The 21,912-nt window shown below is 37.8% G+C and overlaps 1 protein-coding gene across 1 annotated transcript in view; it reads right to left on the bottom strand.

The window, feature by feature from the left end:
* The window catches only part of CCDC66 (coiled-coil domain containing 66), a 49,089-nt gene that overhangs the window by 13,692 nt on the left and 13,485 nt on the right, over positions 1 to 21,912 (bottom strand). Inside the window, exons 7-8 of the mRNA XM_052639492.1 lie at positions 21,107 to 21,228; positions 20,049 to 20,150 (exon numbers count right to left, since the gene is read on the bottom strand). Of these exons, the coding sequence (XP_052495452.1) occupies positions 20,049 to 20,150; positions 21,107 to 21,228 (224 nt within the window). The remainder of the gene's footprint in view (positions 1 to 20,048; positions 20,151 to 21,106; positions 21,229 to 21,912) is intronic.

Below are 21,912 nucleotides of genomic sequence, written 5' to 3'. Positions count from 1 at the left end.
GAATTTCCCAGGCAAGAGTACTGGAGTGGGTTGCCGTTTCCTTCTCCAGGGGATCTTCCCAATCCAGGGATTGAACTCAGGTATCCTGCATTGCAGGCAGATGCTTTACCATCTGAGCCACCAGGGGGACAGTACTTGGGCGCAATCTCAAAAACAACAGAATAATCTCAGTTCGTTTCCAAGGCAAATCATTCAACATCATAGTAATCCAAGTCTATGCCTCAACCACTGATGCTGAAGAAGCTAAAGTTGACCAAATCTATGAAGATGTCTAACATCTTCTAGAAATAACCAAAAACAGATGTCCTTTTCATCATAGGGGACTGGAATGCAAAAGCAGGAAGAAATACCTGGAATAAAGGCAAGTTTGGCCTTGGAATACAAAATAGAGCACAGCAAAGGCTAATAGAGTTTTGTCAAGGAACACACTGGTCATAGCAAACATCCTTTTTCAACAACAGAAGAGACGACTCAACATGTGGACATCACCAAGGGGTCAACATTAAAATCAGAATGATTATGTTCTTTGCAGCTGAAGAGAGAAGCTTTATATAGACAGCAAAAACAAGACCTGGAGCTGACTGGCTCATTCCATTAGCTCCTTTGCATAATTCAGGCTCAAACTGAAGAAAGTAGGGAAAATCACTATGCTATTCAGGTATGACCTAAATCAAATCCCTTATGATTACACAGTGGAAGTGAGGAATAGATTCAAGGGATTAGATCTGTTAGACAGAATGCCTAAAGAACTGTGGATGGAGGTTCATAACACTGTACAGAAGGAAATGATCAAAACCATCGCAAAGGAAAAGAAGCACAAGAAGGCAAAGTGGCTGTTTAAGGAGGATTTACAAATAGCTGAGGAAAAAAGAGAAGTGAAAGGCCAAGGAGAAAGAGAAAATTATACCCAACTGAATGCAGAGTCCCAGAGAACAGGAAGGAGTGATAAAGCCTTCTAAAATGAATAATGTAAAGAAATGGAGGAAAATAATAGAATGGGAAAGACTAGAGATAACTTCAAGGAAGTTGGCGCTATCAAGGGTACATTTCATGCAAGGATGGGCATGATAAAGGACAAAAACGGTATGGACCTAAAAGAAGAGATTAAGAAGAGGTGGCAACTATACAAGAAAGGTCTTAATGACCCAGATAACCACGATGGTATGATCACTCACCTAGAACAGGACATTCTGCAACAAAAGTCAAGTGATCCTTAGGAAGCATTACTACGAACAAAGCTAACGGAAGTGATGGAATTCTAGCTGAGCTACTATAAATCCTAGAAAATGATGCCGTTATAGTGTTCTACTTGGTATGTCGGCAAATTTGGAAAACTCAGTAGTGGTCAAAGGGCTGGAGAAGGTCAGCTTTCATTCCAATTCCAAAGAAAGGCAATGCCAAAGAATGTTCAAACTACTGTACAACTATGCTCATTTCACATGCTACCTAGGTTATGCTCAAAATCTTTCAAGCTACAGAAATTCCAGAAGTACAAGCTGGGTTTTGAACAGCAGAGGAACCAGAGATCAAATTGCCAACATTTGTTGGATCATGGAGAAAGCAAGAGAATTTCAGAAAAATATCTACTTCTGCTTCATCGACTACACTAAAGCTTTTGTGTGGATCACAGCAAACTATGGAAAATTCTCAGAGATGGGAGTACCAGACCACTTTACCTGCGAAACCTGAGAAACCTGTATGCAGGTCAAGACACAAGAGTTAGAACCAGACATGGACAACAGGCTGGTCCAACATGGAAAAGGAGTATGTCAAGGCTGTATTGTCACCCTGCTTATTTAACTTCTATGCAGAATACATCATGCAAAATGCCAGGATGGATGAATCACTAGCTGGAATAAAGACTGCTGGGAGAAATATCAACAACTTCAGATATGCAGATGATACTTCCCTAATGGCAGAAAGTGAAGAGAAACTAAAGAGCCTCTTGATGAGGGTCAAAGAGGTGAGTGAAAAAACTGGCTTGAAACTCATCATTAAAAAAACTCACATTATGGCAGCCAGTTCTATCACTTCATGGCAAATGGGAAGAAGTGGGAACAGTGGCAGATTTTATTTTCTTGGGCTCCAAAATCACTGCAGACATTGACCACAGCCATGAAATTAAAAAGAAGCTTGCTCCTTGGAAGAAAAGCTATGACAAAACCTAGACAGTGTATTAACACAGAGACATTTGTTGACAAAGGTCCATATAGTCAAAGCTATGGCTTTTCCAGTAGTCATGTACAGATGTGAGAACTGGACCATAAAGAAGGCTGAGCGCCAGAGAACTGATGCTATCGTATTGTGGTGCTGAAGAAGACCCCTGAGAGTCTGCAAGGAGATCAAACCAGTTGATCTTAAAAGATATCAATATTCACTGGGAGAACCATTGCTAAAGCAGAAGTTCCAATAATCCGGCCACCTGATGCCAAGAGCCGATGCACTGCAAAAGATCCTGATGCTGGGAAAGAGTGAAGGCAAATGGAGAAGGGGGAAACAGGTTAAGATGGTTAGTTATTATCACCGATTCAATGGACATGAATTTGAGCAAACTCGAAGAAATAGTAGAGGACAGAGGAATCTGGTATGCTACAGTCTGTGGTGTTGCTGAGTTGGACACAACTTAGCAACTAAAAAGCAATACAAGTCAATATTTCAGAATGATATTTTTAACACATACTAGCAGAAGGATATAACTAACAGTAAAGAAAGGAAATTTTCTAATGAAAATCCTAAATTTCTAATGAAAATAGAAAATTCTCCAAAACAACTACAGATTTTAAAATTTCTAGCCTAATATAGTCTCATTTACTTTGAAAGGAAATTACTAATGGTCTGAATAGATGACTACTGTTTACACCTGGCTTCAGAATACAAAAACACTACTTTTGGACCAACAGTCAGGAGGATATAACAGAGCCAGCTGCTTTCTCTTTTGAATCATAATGTCTCTCAGTATATTTTTCCCCCCATTTCTGCTATGACGGCTCTATCAAGATCTGTGATACTTCAATAAGAAAAATACGTTGTGTCCAGAATAAGTCCCTGAATTTTATGAAAAAAACAAAAACAAAAAACAGCAGCATAAAAGTTTATTGTTGTTTTAACCTAGGAGAGTTTACTATGCTTTAACAAAAAAGAAAAGGATATATTCTACTCAAACTGTCTTGAAAGGCAAGTTATGCAACGAAACATTCTGTTACATGACATAACTACAGGACATAATTTTAAAAACAGTTTGACAGAATAAGATAATGGAGATATACCTTACAATATTACTTTCTGTCCATATTTTCATCAGAAATAATGGCAAAGCTCAAAGTTTACAGCCAAGCGCCTTGATCAAAGGAAATACTTAAACAAAAAGGAAAAATTTTAGTATCTCAGATGCTCCCACACATTTTTAAACAGAAAAAAAACTATCCATTAAAGTCTAAAAAAAACTACTCAAAAGGAGCTTTATCTTCAGGTTAAGGGATTTAACAATTCTATTTTTAGAAATTTATTTTAGAGATCAAACTGGGGGTGGGGGGAAGGACCCTTTGAACTCTTTAAAAAATTCACAGGGTCATCCAGTGGTTAGGACTCCATGCTTTCATTGCCAAGGGAGCAGGTTCAATCCCTGGTCAGGGAACTAAGATCCCACAAGCAGAGCAAAGTGGCCAAGAAAACAAAAATAAAACAAAAAAATTCACAACAAATGGCATGAATCATCATAGAATCCTATAATCTGTTTCTTAAGTCTGATGTAACTAGATTTGGTTTCAAATTTTGGTGAAGTCTCAAATTATTCCAAAATAAGACACAAGTCAAAATACCTTTGAAAACTCTTAAAATCCTAAGTGTTTCATATATATGTCTTGTATTTACAAGCCTGTAGAAGATTTAATAATCAGTTCTTCTAATTCAGTCTTCGATGTCTTACTCAAGGATGTCTTACAAAGCCATTACCATTCACTTGCTTCCCAACTAATTAAGTCATTTCACTTCTTCAACTGAGTAGAAAACTCTATTACTTTCTTGTTTGCAACTTTTCCCCAGTGTGCATTCAGGTAGAAGAATGAAAGTATAAAAACCTGGGGAATGGGAGAGGTGGTAGGTAAATGAAATCTTTTTTAAAATTTTATTTATATAGTTGTGGCTGCACTGAGTCTTTGCTGCTGCACGCAGGCTTTTTCTAGTTATGGCAAGTGTGGCCTACTCTTCGTTGTGGTACACAGGCTTCTCATCGCAGTGGCTTCTCTTGTTGCGGAGCATGGGCTCTGGGCACACAGGCTTCAGTAATTATGGCCTGCAGGCTTAGCTGCTATGCAGCACGTGAAATCTACCCAGAGCAGGAATCAAAGCCCTGTCTCCTGCACTGGCAGGCAGATTCTTAACCACTAGACCACAAGGGAGGTCCTCAAGTCTCACAATTACTGAGCTCATTTTAGTTGAAATTGAGTAAGGCAGATAAATGTAAAATACAAGACACACTGTGTAACAAATGTGTTATGATTATCTAGCACCTCCCTTCTGTTAATTCCTCCATATATCTAAGGATAGAAACTTCTCTTTCTAGGCTTATCCACTTTTTCAATTTCTCTCCTTCACATTAATGACCTGAGATTTCCCTTCCTTCCCCTACATAAAAACTCCTTTTTAAAAACCTATTTTGAGCCTATTCTTAACTGAGAGCCTTGAATGAAAACTCATTTTCATAGGTACTCAATATACTACTGCTACTGCTAAGTCACTTCAGTCGTGTCCGACTCTCTGCAACCCCATAGACGGCAGCCCACCAGGCTCCCTCGTCCCCCGGATTCTCCAGGCAAGAACGCTGGAGTGGGTTGCCATTCCCTTCTCCAATGCATGAAAGTGAAAAGTCAAAGTGAAGTCGCTCAGTCGTGTCCGACCCTCAGCGACCCCATGGACTGCAGCCTTCCAGGCTCCTCCATCCATGGGATTTTCCAGGCAAGAGTACTGGAGTGGGGTGCCATTGCTTTCTCCGACTCAATACACACTTCCTCACAAACAGTTCCTAAAGTAAATTTTTAGCTACCTTCAAGTCATTCTATGTTAGAAAATGTTAGTCTTACTATAATAAATGCTGTATGAATGGCAGGTATATCAGAACTGAAAGTAGTTTCCAAATGGTCACCTAAACATACCCAGTGCTGTTTCATTTAATTCCCTCCTTAAAGCACGTCTGGGAAATACTCAGCAGTGACTCTGCCAGAAGAGTCCTGTTTGTTGTCAGTGCATGATTCTAAGTCCAGACACCAGGAGCCTCGTACTTTAGACACTTCTGTTCACCTACTCATCTTGTCTCCTCAGTAGGCATAAAAGGCATTCTGGATGGTGGGTAGTTTCAGGGCACTGAGCTAGAAAGAACCAGACCTTCCGAGAGGAAGAGCAGCACAACTAAGAGCTACATACAATCATTTGGGGGGCGGGGGCGGGTGGAGCACTTTGAACTTCAAAGTTACTTTAGAATCCTCTGAAACAGGCCTATAGTTTCCTTCCTTCCTTCTACTTTCTTTGGGTTTAACTGTTACAATTCTTTCTCTAACTTCTTCAAATGAATACTTAGATCATTGATGTTTTGCTTTCAGTCTTTTCCAAGAAATGCATTTAAGCATATAAATAAATTTCCCTATAAGTACAGGAAGGTCATATGTTTTCATAAATGACATTTTCACTATCATTTAGCTCAAAACATTTTCTGTTAGTTTTTCTTTCTTTCTCTTAGAAGAATATTGCTTAAATATCAAACATTTGGAAATTTTCTTATCATCACTTATTACTGATACCTAGCTTAATTCCAATGTGATCAGAAAACACATTCTGTGTAATCTGAATCTATGAAACTTGTTGAAACTTTATGGCCAAGCAAATAATTAATTCTTACATTTTGAAAATATTTTGCCCATAGATTCTTTGAGTTTTCCACATAAATGACAAATTACTACAATTTTATTTTTTCCTTTTGGGTTCTTAAGACTTTAATTTCTTTTCTTGCTATACTGGTTAGGACCATCAATAACAAATAGTAATGATAACTGGCATCTTACTTCATTTTTAATTTAAAAAGAATACTACTAAAATATCTCATTCAGCATGATGTCTGCTATAGTTTTTTAAATTCTCAATTGGAAATTTCTTCTAACTACCTGAAATATTTTCCTTAATGAACTGGTTTCGAGTTTTATCAAATGCTTTTCATCTACCTACTGTTTCATTTTATTATGTTACAACGGTACACTATACTTGTGGATTTTTTTTTTTTTACTCGTGGATTTTTTAAAAAATCTCCTTTACTACCTATCATGAATCTATCTTAGTCATGATTTATTACCTTTTCATACATTGTCAAATTTTACTTGCTAATATATTTTATGATTTCTGTGTGTATATCCATGTGAAATAAACGTAATTTTCCTTTTTTTGTTATTTTTCTGGCTTTTAACAACAAATTTATACTGGGCTTACAGAATGAATAGGGGGCCATTTCAAATTTCTACTGCCTAGAAATCTGATTAAATTTGGGACTTATTTCTTTAAAGTTACATAGAAATCGTCAATAAAACCATGTAGTCATTTATTTCCCTTATGGTAAGTTGCTTTTCCTTTTTTTAATAAACCCAGATCTACCATTACTTTAACCAGGAGTATGCAAGCTTTCTACTTCTTTTTAAGTCAGCTGTAAGTTACAATTTTTCCAGCCATTTACTCACTTCATCTAACTTTTCCTAATTATTAATTTACTAATGACTCTCTCTCTACCTGCAATGCCATTTTTACTCATTACATGTTTCACTGACTGGTACCCTTATTTTCTTCCCCTTTTTTTAATTTTTAAATTTAAGTAAAACCAACGTGCAACACTATGCTAGTTCTAGGTGCACAATATAGTGATTCAGTATATCTATACATTACAAAATGATCACAATAAGTCTTGTTACCACCTGTCACCATGCAAAGTTATTACAACATTACTGACTATATTACCTATGCTGTATATTTTATCCCTATGACTCATTATTTTCTAACTGTAAGTTTTTATCTCTTAATTTTTCTTACCTATTTCACTTATCCCGCCACCCTCTATATCCCTCCTCTCTGGCAATACCACTAGTTTATTCTCTGTATCCATGAGACTATTTGCTTCATTATGTTTGATTCATTTGTTTTCTAGATTCCACATGTAACTGAAATCATATTTGTCTTTCTCTGACTGACTTCACTTAGCATTACTATCTTCTAGGTCCTCTCATGTTTTCACAGACAGGATTTCATTCGTTTTTATGGCCGAATGCATATACCAAATCTTTATCCATTCATCTATTGACAGACACTTAGGGTGCTTCTATATCTTCCCTACAGTAATCAATGCTGAAAGGAACATGGGGTGCATATATCTTTCTGATTTAGTGGGATTTTTCCAGAGGAAAAAAAACCCAGAAATAGAACTGCTGGACTGTATGGTAGGTCTGTTTTTAATTTTTAGAGGAAGCTCCATACTGTTTTTTCATAATCGCTATACCACTTTAGACTCCCACCAACACTCAGGCCTAGTGTTATGGGTAACTGGCACACACAACGACTCTAGTGCTCTCCTCTACCTGTTTAGTTGTTGTCAATACCAAGTTCTGCCTCTTACTCTAAAAAGGAACTCACAGGCATATGAAGTATGTAGTACACTTGGATCCTAACAGGCCGTCAAACAATTCAACTTTCTCGTTTAATTATTAAATCTTTCTGATAAGGCAAAGAGACCCAATCAGTTGTTTGTCTTTTTTTTCAGCTGTGCAGCATGTGGGAACTTAGTTCCTTGACTGGTACTGAACTCATGCAGAAGAAGCAAGGAGTCCTAACCACTGGACCATGAGGGGAATTCTCCCCACTCAGTCTTCAAAAATGAAGAGGACTTTTTCCATAAAGTTCAATTTTGGAGGACTGAAATGGGGATCCGCTGATTCCAAGACTGCCCTGTAGAGAGAGGCAAAGGGAAGCTTTAGCTAGGACTGGTTCATTCTGGTCAGGCTATGGTATTTATTTCTTCTGAAATTAGGCTGTCAGTGTATTTGGACAAGGTTATAACTTAGATATTTACCTCTCCTCAGAGAAGGCAATGGCACCCCACTCCAGTACTCTTGCCTGGAAAATCCCATGGACAAAGGAGCCTGGTAGGCTGCAGTCCATGAGGTCACTAAGAGTCAGACATGACTGAGCGACTTCACTTTGACTTTTCACTTTCATGCATTGGAGAAGGGAATGGCAACCCACTCCAGTGTTCTTGCCTGGAGAATCTGGGGGACAGGGGAGCCTGGTGGGCTGCCATCTATGGGGTCACACACAGTTGGACACAACTGAAGCAACTTCGCAGCAGCAGCAGCAGCATAACTTAGACAAAACCCATTTCTATTGTGGAAAGGGCTCCATAATTCACACTCTTCCCATGACTCTAAAGTAACCAGACAACAGATGGAATATAAAGGTTCTATGCATCCCATTTTTATTCTACTGCATTGTGACATGCTTTTTAGAGTCCCAAACAAGATAAATCCTAGAAGAAACACATGAAGACATATATTAATCAAACTAACAAAAATTAAATACAAAAAAAAAAACAAAAAACATGAAAAGCAGCAAGGGAAAAGCAAAAAATAACATACAAGGGAATCCCCATAAGGCTATCAGCTAATTGTTCAGCAGAAACTCTGCAGGCCTGAAAAGGAGTGGCAGGATGTATTTAAAGTGATGAAAACACCTACAACCAAGATTACTCTTCCCAGCATGGATCTCATTCAAATTTAATGGAGAAATGAAAAGCCTTACAGACAAGCAAATGCTCAGAATTCAACACTACCAAGCTGCCTTTAAACAAATGCTAAAAGAACTTCTCCAGGCAGAAAACACAAGAGAATAAAAAACCCCACAAAACCAAACCCCAAACAATTAAGAAAATGGCACCGGGAAAGTATACATCAGTAATTTCTTTAACTGTATATGGATCAAATGCCCCAACCAAATGACACAGACTGGCTGAATGGATACTAAACAAAACCTGTGTGTACGCTACCTACAGGAGACCCACTTCAGACACACACAGACTGAAAGAGGCTGGAAAAAGACACTGCATGCAAAAGAAAGCTGGAGCAGCAATATTCTTATCAGACAAAATAGCCTAAAATAAAAACTGCCACAAGAGATAAGGATACTACATAATGATCAAGGAATCAATTGAAGAAGAAGATATAATTTTTATATCTTCTATATATGAATTTATATTCATAAATATTTATGCATCTAACATAGGAGCACCTCAATACATAAGGCAAATGCTAACAACCCTAGAAGGAAAAACTGACAGTAACACAATAAGAGTGGGAGATTTTAACACCCCACTTACACCAGTGGACACATAATTCAGGCAGAAACCAAGGAAACACAAGCTTTAAGTGACACAACAGACCAGATAGATTTAATTGCTATTTATAGGACATTACAACTGAAAGCAGAAGAATATGTCTTCTTCTCAAAAGCACATGGAACATTCTTCAGGATAGATTATATCTTGAGTCACAAATCAAGCCTCAGAAAACCTAGAAAACTGAAATTTTATCAAGCATCTTTTCCAACCACAATGCTATGAGATTACAAATCAATTGCAGGGGAAACAAAACCTGTAACACACAAGCAGGCTAAACAGTGTGATGCTATAAATAACCAAGTGATCACTACAGAAATTAAAGAGGAAATTTAAAAAATACACAGAAACAAATGACAATGAAATGACACTGACGATGACCCAAAACCTATGGGACCCAGCAAAAGCAGTTCTAAGAGAAAAGTTTATAGCAATTCAATCTCACCCCAAGAAACAAGAAAAATCTCAAATAAATAATCTAATCTTACGCCTAAAGCAACTAGAGAAAGAACAAGTCAGTAGAAGAAAAGAAATCATAAAGATCAGAGCAGAAATAAATGAAATAGAAACAAAGAAAAGAAAACCATGAACAAGATGAAAAGACAATCCTCAGAATAAGAGAAAATATTTGCAAATGAAACATACAAAGGAATAATCAACCTCCAAAATATACAAACAGCTCATGGAGCTCAATATAAAAACAATCCAATCAAAAAATGGGTTCAGTACAGTTCACTCAGTCATGTCTGACTCTTTGCGACCCCATGGACTGCAGCACGCCAGGCCTCCCTGTCCATCATCAACTCCCGGAGCTTGCTCAAACTCATGTCCATTGAGTCCGTGATGTCATCCAACCATCTCATCCTTGGTCGTCCCCTTCTCCTCCTGCCTTCAATCTTGCAAGCATCAAGGTCTTTTCAAATAAGTCAGTTCTTCGCATCAGGTAGTCCAAGTATTGGAGCTTCAGCTTCAGCATCAGTGCTTCCAATGAATATTCAGAACTGATTTCCTTTAGGATGGACTGGTTGGATCTCCTTGCTGTCCAAGGGACTCTCAAGAGTCTTCTCCAACACCACAGTTCAAAAGCATCAATTCTTTGGTGCTCAGCTTTCTTTATGGTCCAACTCTCACATCCATACATGACTACTGGAAAAACCATAGCTTTGACTAGACAGACGTTTGTCAGGAAAGTAATGTCTGCTTTTTAATATGCTGTTAACGTTGGTCATAGCTTTTCTTTCAAGGAGCAAGCATCTTTGGATTTCAGGGTTGACTGGTTCCAGCCAACAACTCCAGGAAGGCCTTTGCCCAGGCCCCCAGGGAACATGTTGACCAACATCCAGTGACAGGTAAAGGTTCACACATTCAAGAGGACCAGCAGTGGAACAACCATGCCACTGAGCATGTCCTCCAGCTACGTGAAACAGCTGAAGGGCATGGCCCTGCTAGTCACGGCCTGACAAAACATAATCCACTGGAGAAGAGAATGGCAAACCACTTCAGTATTCTTGCCTTGAGAATCCCATCAACAGTATGAAAAAGCAAAAAAGATATGACACTGAAAGATGACCCTCCCAGGTCAGTAGGTATCCAATATGCTATTGGGGAAGAGCAGAGAAATAGCTCAAGAAAGAATGTTCAGACTATGTTCTTTCAGCTCAAGAAAGAATGAAGAGGCTGAGCCAAAGTGGAAATGATGCCCAGTTGTGGACATATCTGGTGGTGAAAGTAAAGTCTGATGCTGCAAAGAACAATACTGCATAGGAACCTGGAATGTCAGGTGCGTGAATCAAGGTAAATTGGATGTGGTCAAGCAGGACATGGCAAGACTGAACATGGCCATTTTAGGAATCAGTGAAATTAAATGGACAGGAATGGGCAAATTTAATTCCGATGACCACTACATCTACTACTATGAGCAAGAATCCCTTAGAAGAAATGGAGTAGCCCTCACAGTTAACAAGAGTTTGAAATGCAAACTTGGATACAGTCTCAAAAATGACCAAATGATCTGGGCTCGTTTCCAAGGCAAACCATTCAACATCATAGTAATCAAAGTCTATGCCCCAAACACTAATGCTGAAGAAGCTGAACGATTCTATGAAGACCTACAATGCCTTCTAGAAAAACAACACCAATAACAAAAGTTCTTTTCATCATAGGGGACTGGATGCAAAAGTAGAAAGTCAAGAGATACCTGGAATAATAGCAAAGTTGGCCTTGGAGTACAAAATGAAGCACAGCAAAGTCTAACAGAGTTTTGTAAAGAGAACGTGCTGGTCGTGGCAAACACCGTCTTTCAACAACACAAGAGATAACTCTACACATGAATATCACCATATGGGCAATACCAATATCAGACTGATTATATTCTTTGCAGCTGAAGATGGAGAAGCTGTATACAAGCAGCAACAACGAGACCTGGAGTTGACTGTGGCTCATTCCATTAGCTCCTTATTGCAAAATTCAGGCTCAAATTGAAGAAAATAGGGAAAACCACTAGGCCATTTAGGTATGTCCTAAATCAAATCCCTTATTACACAGTAGAGGTGACAAACAGATTCAAGGGATTAGATCTGGTAGACAGAATGCCCGAAGAAATATGGACAGAGATTCATAACACTGTACAAGAGGTGGTGACCAAAACCATCCCCAAGAAAAAGAAACACAAGAAGGCAAAGCGGTTGTCTGAGGAGGCGTTACAAATAACTAAGAAAAGAAAAGAAGCAAAAGGCAAGGGAGAAAAGGAAAGATATACACATTTGAATGCAGGGTTCCAGAAAACAGCAAGGAGAGATAGTCTTCCTAAATGAACAATGCAAAGAAAGAGAGGAAAACAATAGAATGGGAAAAACTAGAGATCTCTTTAAGAAAATTAGAGATACTAAGGGAACATTTCATGCAAAGATGGGCATAATAAAGGACAGAAACAGCAAGAAGCAGCAGAAGAGATTAAGAAGAGGTGGCAAGAATACACAGAAGAACTATACAAAAAAGTTCTTAGTGACCCAGATAACCACAATCGTGTGGTCACTCACCTAGAGCCTGATGTCCTGGAGTGTGAAGTCAAGTGGGCCTTAGGAAGCATCACTACGAACAAAGCTAGTGGAGGTGATGGAATTCCAGCAGAGCTATTTCAAGTCCTAAAAGATGAGGCTGTGAAAATGCTGCACTCAATATGCTAGCAAATCTGGAAAACTCAGCAGTGGCCACAGGACTAGAAAAGGTCAGTTTTCATTCCAATCCCAAAGAAAAGCAATGCCAAAGAATGTTCAAATAACCATACAATTGCACTCATTTCACATGCTAGCAAGATTATGCTCAAAATCTTTCAAGCTAGGCTTTAGCAGTATGTGAATTGAGAACTTCCAGATGCACAAGCTGGGTTCAGAAAAGGCAGAGGAACCAGAGATCAAACTGCCAATTTCTATGATCTGCTGGATCACAGAAAAAGCAAGGGAATTAAAAAAAAAATCTACTTCTGCTTCATGATTATACTAAAACCTTTGACTGTGTGGATCACAACAAACTGTGGAAAATTCTTAAAGAGATGGGCACACCTGATCATCTTACCTGCCTCCTGAGAAACCTGTATGCAGGACAAGAAGCAACAGTTATCACTGGACATGGAATAACGGACTGCTTCAAAATTGGTAAAGGAGTACATCGAGGCTGTATACTGCCACCTGCTTATTTAACTTATATGCAGAGTACATGATGAGAAATGCCAGGCTGTATGAATCACAAGGTGGAATCAAGATTGCCGGGAGAAATATCAATAACCTCAGATATGCAGATGATACCACCCTAATGGCAGAAAGTGAAGAGGAACTAAAGAGCCTCTTGATGAAGGTAAAAGAGGAGAGTGAAAAAGCTGGCTTAAAACTCAACATTGAAAAAATGAAGATCATGGCATCTGGTCCCATCACTTCATGGCAACTAGATGTGGAAAAAATGGAAACAGTGACAGATTTTATTTCCTCAGGCTCCAAAATCACTGTGGACAGTGACTGCAGCCATGAAATTAAAAGATGCTTGGCTCCTTGCGAAAAAAGCTATGACAAACCTAGAGAGCATATTAAAAAGCAGAGACATCACTTTACCAACAAAGGTCCATCTAGTCAAAGCTATCTTTTTTTCCAGTATCATGAATGGATGTGAGAGTTGAACCATAAGGAAGGCTGAACACCGAAAAACTGATGCTTCAGAACTGCATTGCTGGAGAAGACTCTTGAGAGTCCCTTGGACAGCAAGGAGATCAAAACAGTCAATCCTAAAGTATATCAACCCTGAATATTCATTGGAAGGACTGAAGCTCCAATACTCTGGCCACCTGATACAAAGGGCTGATTCATTAGAAAAGACCCTGATGCTGGGAAAGACTGAAGGCAAGAGGAAAAGAGGGCAACAGAGGGTAAGATGGTTGGAAGGCATCACTGACTCAATGGCCATGAGTTTAAGCAATCTCAGGGAGAAGGACAAAGAAGGCTAGCATGCTGCAGTTCATGGGGTTGCAGAGGGCGAATATGACTTGGTGACTGAACAACAACAACATGGCTGATTCATGCTGCTGTACAGCAGAAATTAACAACACTGTAAAGCAACTATATTTCAATAAAAAGATATAAAAACTTCAAAAAAGCCCCATCCTGTAACAGGTGTAAATCTATAGAAATTCTCCCTGAACTCTGACTATGCTATAATGACTTCTTTTTGGTACAGGACATAGATAGAGATGTGTTATGGATTATCCTTTGTGTCTGTGAAAATGAATAAAGGAAACCTCATTTAAAATGGAATCAGGAAGCTCTGAAGGGGGATCTGTCACTCATGTATGACTCACCATAGCTTACAGACCCAAACAAAATTTTCTTCTGACCAGCAACAAGCTTTCCATCACCTACAGCCACCACAACCCTCCCCAATTTTCTCCTTTCTTCTATAAAAGAAGTCCATCTCCTGTGTTCTCCAAACTTGCCTGCGGTTTGTCATCATCGGCTTATCCCAAATTATAATTCTCTACTATTCCCAAATAAACTCATCTTGTTAGCAAAATAATTGGCTCTTTTGTTTTTTAAGGTCAACATATCCTTTTGTGTGTCAGAAATATTCTGTAACATAAGTCAGAGAGTTGAAAAGTCAAAAAAGGGACAGATAGAGATACATGATTCAGTGACGATAATGCATATATGAATAGCCTGGGCATTAATGTGGACCACTGTTTGTGTATACACATTAAGAAAGCATAATACAAAAAGGGATCCAAATCAAACTCACATGATGCACAATAACCACGACCTTCAAAAGTCTACACACACACACACACACACACACACAAAACTATTAGACTAAAACAAATTTGGCAAAGTTGCAAGATATAAAACCAAGAGAAAATATCAGTTGCATCTCTACACACTAAAAATGAATAACCCAGGAAAACAAAATTAAGAAAACAATTCCATGTACAACAGCACCAACTACTAAGAGTAAAATACTTTTAAATAAGTAGGCCAAATACATGTACATGGAAAACTACAAAACACTACTGATGGAAATTAAAGACACAAAGAAATAGAAAGAAATTCTACCTGCATGGATAGGAAGGCTTCATATTGTCAGGATTACCTAAAGTAAGCTAAAGAATCAAAACTTGAAATGAAAGAAAATTTCCCTATGAAAATTTTGATGTTTTTTGCAGAAATGGAAAAATTCATCCTGAAACACATATGAAAAGGAACCCTGACTAGGCAAAAACAATATTGGGAAAAAAAAAAAAAAGAAAGAAACAAAACTGGAGGACTTAATACATTCTGATTTTAAAATTTACTACAAAGATACGGTAATCAAAATACTGACATGGTGGCATACAGACAGACATACAGAACAGTTGAATAGAATGGAGAGCCCAGAAAAAAAACCTTTCATATACAGTTTAATGAATTTTGACAAGGGTGCCAAGATGATTCAATGGGGAAAGAACAACCTGGTGCTGGGAAAACTGGATATTCACATGCAAAAGAATGAAGTTGGATGCTTACCTTACACCATATGGAAAAATTAACTCAAAATAGATGAAAGACTAAAACTATAAAACTACTGTAGAAGAAAACTTACAGGAAAAAAACTCCACAATGTTAGATTTGGCAATGATTTCTTGGATATGACACCAATAGCTCAGGCAAGAACAAAAAAATAGATAAAATGGTCTTCATCAAAATTTAAAACTTTTATATATCAAAGGACACTATGAAGTAAGTGAGAAGGCAACTCGTGAAATAGACGAAAATATCTGTAAACTATGTATCTGATAAGGAGTTAATAGCCAGAATATGTAAAGTTCTACAACAAAACAACAGAAAAGAAAGTCTAATTAAAAAATGGACAAAAGACTTATAGACATCTCTCCAAAGAAGATACACAAATGGCCAACAGGCACATGAAAAAATGTTCAACATCATCAGTCATTAGTGAAATGTAAATCAGAAAAGAAAGGAAAGTCTAATTTAAAAAGTTCTACAACAAAACAACAGAAAAGAAAAGTTCTACACAAATGGCTAACAGGCACATGAAAAAATGTTCAACATCATCAGTCATTAGTGAAATGTAAATCAGAACTGCAATTAGATTCATTAGGATTGCTATTACTGAAAAGAACAGAAAAAACAAGTGCTAGTGAGGATGTAGAGAAATCAGAACCCTTGTGCACTGCTGACAGGAATGGACAATAGTGAAGCAATGTGCAAACAGTGTAACAATTAAAAATAAAAGTTTCAAATTAAAATTGGTAAAAATTTAACATAAAAAGATAACACAAAGGGACCTTCCTGATGGTGCAGTGGTTGAGAATTCATCTGCCAATACAGGGCACATGGGTTCAGTCCCTGATCCAGGAAAAACCCACATGCTGCAGAGCAAATAAGCCCACACACCACAACTACTGAGCCCCCACGTTGCAATTCCTGAAGCGCACATGCACCCTAGAGTCCATGCTCTGCAACGAGAAACCACCACAATGAGCAACCTGCATACCACACCACAACTAGAGAAAGCTCACACAGCAACAAAGACCGAGAGCAGGCCAAAAAAAAAAAAAAAGAAAGAAAGAAAAAAATTTTGAAAACTTAAAAAAAAAGATAAAACAAAATTACCATATAATCCAGCAACTCTAATTACAGATACAGATCCAAAAGAATTGAAAATACAGATGTGGAAAGATTATTTGTACATTAAGGCTCATAACAGCATTATGTCCAATAGCCAAAAGGTGATAACAATTCAAATGTGCATGAACATTTGGATAAATGGATAAATAAAATGCAGCATTATACATGTAATGGTATTTCAACCTGAAAAAAGGAATTAAATTCTGATACGTTATAACGTGGATGAACCCTGAAAACATTAAGTGGAATATGTCAGACACAAAAGGACAAATACCATGTGACTCCACTTAATTATACTGAGAATAGTCAAATTCATAGAAACAGGAAGTAGAATGGTAGCTGCCAGGGGCTAAGGGGAGAGAGAAATGGGGAGTTACTGTTTAATGGGTACTGTTTCAGTTTGGAATGATGAAAACATGCTGGAGATGGATGGTGGCAATGGTTGCAAGACAACGTGAATGCACTTAATGCCACTTGAGTGTATACTTCAGTTCAGTTCAGTCCCTCAGTTGTGTCCAACTCTTTGCGACCCCATGAAACGCAGCACACCAGGCCTCCCTGTCCATCACCAACTCCCGGAATTCACCCAAACCCATGTCCATTGAGTCAGTGATGCCATCCAACCATCTCATCCTCTATCGCCCCCTTCTCCTCCTACCCTAAATCTTTCCCAGCATCAGGGTCTTTTCAAATGAGTCAGCTCTTCTGATCAAGTGGTCAAAGTGTTGGAGTTTCAGCTTCAACATCAGTTCTTCCAATGAACACCCACGACTGATCTCCTTGCAGTCCAAGGGACCCTCAAGAGTCTTCTCCAACAACACCATTCAAAAGCATCAATTCTTCAGCGCTCAGCCTTCCTTATAGTCCAACTCTCACATTCATACATGACCACTGGAAAAACCACAGCCTTGACTAGGCAGCCCTCTGCTGACAAGGTAATGTCTCTGCTGTCTAGGTTGGTCATAACTTTCCTTCCAAGGAATAAACGTCTTTTAATTTCATGGCTGCAATCACCATCTGCAGTGATTTTGGAGCCCCCCAAAATAAAGTCAGCCACTGTGTCCACTGTTCCCCCATCTATTTCCCATGAAGTGATGGGACCGGATGCCATAATCTTAGTTTTCTGAATGATGAGCTTTAAGCCAACTTTTTGACTCTCCTCTTTCACTTTCATCAAGAGGCTCTTTAGTTCTTCCTCACTTTTTGCCATAAGGCTGGTGTTATCTGTATTATCAGAGGTTACTGATATTTCTCCCGGCAATCTTGATTTCAGTTTGTGCTTCTTCCAGCCAAGCGTTTCTCATGATGTATTCTGCATATAAGTTAAATAACCAGGGTGACAATATATAGCCTTGACATACTCCTTTTCCTATTTGGAACTAGTCTGTTGTTCCATGTCCAGTTCTAACTGTTGCTTCCTGACCTGCATACAGGTTTCTCAAGAGGCAGGTCAGGTGGTCTGGTATTCCCATCTCTTTCAGAATTTTCCAAAGTTTATTGTGATCCACACAGTCAAAGGCTTTGGCATAGTACATACTTAGAAATGATTAATACTGTATTTTTTTGGCCATATCACATGTCTTGTAGGATCTTAGTTCCCCAACCAGAGACAGAACCAAGGCCCACAGCAGTGAAAATGCTGAGTCTTATTAACTGCTGGACTGCTAGGGAAGTCCCAAAATGATTAATTTTATGTTATGTATATTTTGCCACTAAAAAAAGGGTAAAATTTAGAAGAATATTTTGTTGTCCAACTGCAGAACTACGGCCTGGTGGTAGCAATAGGAAGCTAGCAGAATGATAACCACACTTTCTATCCCATGTTACAGAGTATGAAAGAATATACTCTTCTTAATAACAGGCTTCCCAGGGAAGGGTATAGTCATTAGAGAAAGCCAAGGTTTCCGGTGAGGCATTGTCACCAGAAAGTGAGGTATTGTCAAAAAGGCTGAGGCTATAAGTGAAATATTTCTTAGAAACACAATAAGAAATCAAGTCGCAGAGCGTAAAAGAATGTTTAAGTTGAACAATACAGGAAAGAGAATGCAGGACCACTCAACTGGGGAAGGAGAAATAAGATTGAGAATCAAGAGGAGGAGAAAGGAAGATGATGGGAGGACTGACTTCTAACAGCCTCAGGGCTCAGAATGGTCCTGTGCTTTGAAAATTGTAACTACAGCAAACTTTCATTCAACACTTGTTACATTAGTCACTGTCCTACCCACTTTACATGCATTACCTCCTGTTTTAACAAAACTGGCCTTGATGATTCTGCCTGCAACTGAATTTCTCCTCAGTTACACGAAGATGTTAACAATATTCATTCAAATAAAAGAAATGCTTGTGGCTATGGCTGAGATTTATGAAACCAATATCTTTCAAGTATTTAAAGGGGGATTTTTTTTTTGTTACCCAGTTAGTTCATGTCCCCTCATTAGTACCTCTCCATTATCTTAACCACATTTATACTAAAATACATTAAAAACTATATTTAAATAGTAAAAATATGCAAACATAATCATACCCTAATCTTTGGTTGTTCAGTCCTAGATTTAGTTTATGTTTTCCTTTCTAGTCTTTCTCCCACTCCCAACCCCTACTTCTGACTCCACAGTATAAATAACTTTACTGGTTTTCTAGATTACAAAAGAAAAGACAAACATTATCATTAAAAAAAAAAAAAGCAAAATCACCTCAAATGGTTAATTCTTTATTTGCATTAATATAGTAGGGGTTACTCCTGGATAATAAATGACCTAAAAAGCCATGCAAAATAAGCAACACACTGACACTGCAACCAACATTTCAGTAATAGAAGTACTTAATATTTTTAGCATTAAAGTTCTTTTCAATCCTAATGTTGAAAAGTAAACAAGCTTGCAACTAATTCTCAACAACTTCATGAATAGTTTTATTTGTAGTTTTTAGTAGTATCTGCATGCATCAAGTTCTAAAGTTTAAAAACTTATATAATTGTCATCCAAAACTACAGAATTTTCCGAAATTACTGCCAGCAAGACCAGTGGATTGCCTTTTAACAGCCAGTCAAAGTGCTTTGGGGAACACAGAAAAATGTAATTCATGTTAATAATTTGAGTAGCCTATAAAATTATCTGATGTAGGGAAGTCAGTCCCACATGAAGCAGAAAAAAGCTGCCATGCAAACAACCTAAACAGATGTATTCTGTAAGAAATCTACCAGTATTGAAAATTTCTATCACCAGAATGATATCTTTAGTTTACTACCATATTTTCAGGATGCATTTGCTAAATGTAAATTGTTCACTAGGAAGGAAAAAAAAAAGAAATAGTTGATAACTTTTTTAAAAAATTTAAGGAGCATACTGTACTCATTAATTACAGATAATTTTTTTAAAAAGAGTACTGAGATTCACTTTTTCCAAGAAAATACATTATACAGCAATCGATGTGAAAGGGTTTATGTATTTATAATAATGACACTTAGAACTTACCTGTGAAATCTGACTAGCTCGAGGCAGTGAGGGCCCATCAGCATGGATCGCCATTACCTGACTGGGAGACTGTGACAGAATGCTAGAAGAGCAGGCAGAAGTCTAAAAATAAATAGAAAAACAAGGGTACTTTTTTTGTCTAATATTAAACCCATACGGAATTTGAAGTTCCTGAAGCACTTCCTGAGGGACACACAGTATATACTTCTGTTTGATCAGCAATCACTTATGTTTGACTTGATAACCTTGTAATGGATACCACATGGTCAGTGGCAGAATTTTGTGATCATGTAAAACATCATGCCAACAAAGGTCCGTCTAGTCAAAGCTATGATTTTTCTAGTAGTCATGTATGGATGTGAGAGTTGGACTGTGAAGAAAGCTGAGTGCCGAAGAATTGATGCTTTTGAACTGTGATGTTGGAGAAGACTCTTGAAAGTCCCGTGGACTGCAAGGAGATCCAACCAGTCCATTCTAAAGGAAATCAGTCCTGAATATTCATTGGAAGGACTGATGCTGAAGCTGGAACTCCAATACTTTGGCCCCCTAATGCGAAGAATTGACTCACTGGAAAAGACCCTGATGTTGGGAAAGATTGAAGGCGGGAGAAGGGGATGACAGAGGGTGAGATGGTTGGATGGCTTCACTGACTCGATAGACATGAGTCTGAGTAAGCTCCAGGAGCTGGTGATGGGACAGGAGAAGTCTGGCGTGCTGCAGTCCATGGGGTCGCAAAGAGTCAGACATGACTGAGCTGAACTGAAAACATCATGAAGATCTCTTAGAGGAGCCTCAAGGAGGTGCCAGGAACCTCTATATTCACCTACAATATAGTAGGTTTATATTACAGTATATAGTAAGATCATTTATAGGATACAGAGTAGTTGAGGTCATACTTTAATTCAAAGTAACATTTTAAAACATCAAACGCAGAGTGAGATTTTTAAAAAATGAGTAAGCTTCAAAAATAAGCTTTATGATATAAACAAGGCTTAGCATTAAAAAACTGCAGTTAAGGTATCTTACATTCCATAGATGCCTGATTTTGATGCTCTTACCTTAGAATGATCCAGAATTTGAAGTTTTTCCCATTCTATTTTATCACTTTCAGATTTTTTCCATGGATTATTCCATTTTTCAGAAGCTTCTTTTTCTTTCTTCTTTAAAGCAACCTGTTCATCTGTAAATAATGTCCTTTTTTAAAAAATATGTAAAAACTGTAAAAAAAAATCACGTAAACAAATCATGACCTTCTTAAAGAGTGCAAATGTTTAAGAAGATCTACTCAAAATTGTTTTTGAGGAAGTTAACTCACAAGACAGAGAGAATTCTAAGAGATATGAAATAAAATATTTAATCAGAAACAAATTTAAGTATGGCATAAATGAATGTAAAATGTTTATTTTACTACGATCATAAATAAGGAGCAATTTTTCAGAATAACATATTTTATATTATGCTAATTACGTGAGCTTCTATTCTTTGGTAATTCAATTCATTCAATTATTACTAACAGACTTAAAGGCTAGAACACTGAAGTCAGAAAAACCTGGGTTCAAACTGAAGGTCAACCACTTCCCTGCTGTGTGACTGTGGGAAAACTGATGTTTACTCCTCTAAACCCCTTTTTCACTTTGCAAAATGAGATTAATAATAGTGCTTATTCTCAGTACAGGGCCTCATACAAAGTATTTAAAAAATGTCAGGCATTATCATTCATAACTGCTGAAAAGTAAAATACATAAAATCATGTGTCCAAATTTGTATCAAAACATTTAAAGCTGAATTATGATAAAAACACGCAACCCATCTCCAAACATTCTGATACCGTTACTATACATTTATTTAATTTCTTCACTCTTCT

The sequence above is a fragment of the Budorcas taxicolor genome, chromosome 1, assembly GCF_023091745.1.
Source record: "Budorcas taxicolor isolate Tak-1 chromosome 1, Takin1.1, whole genome shotgun sequence".
NCBI classification, from domain to species: Eukaryota; Metazoa; Chordata; class Mammalia; order Artiodactyla; family Bovidae; genus Budorcas; species Budorcas taxicolor.
Note: the sequence above shows the minus strand (reverse complement) of the source record. Positions and strands in the feature narration are given on the sequence as shown.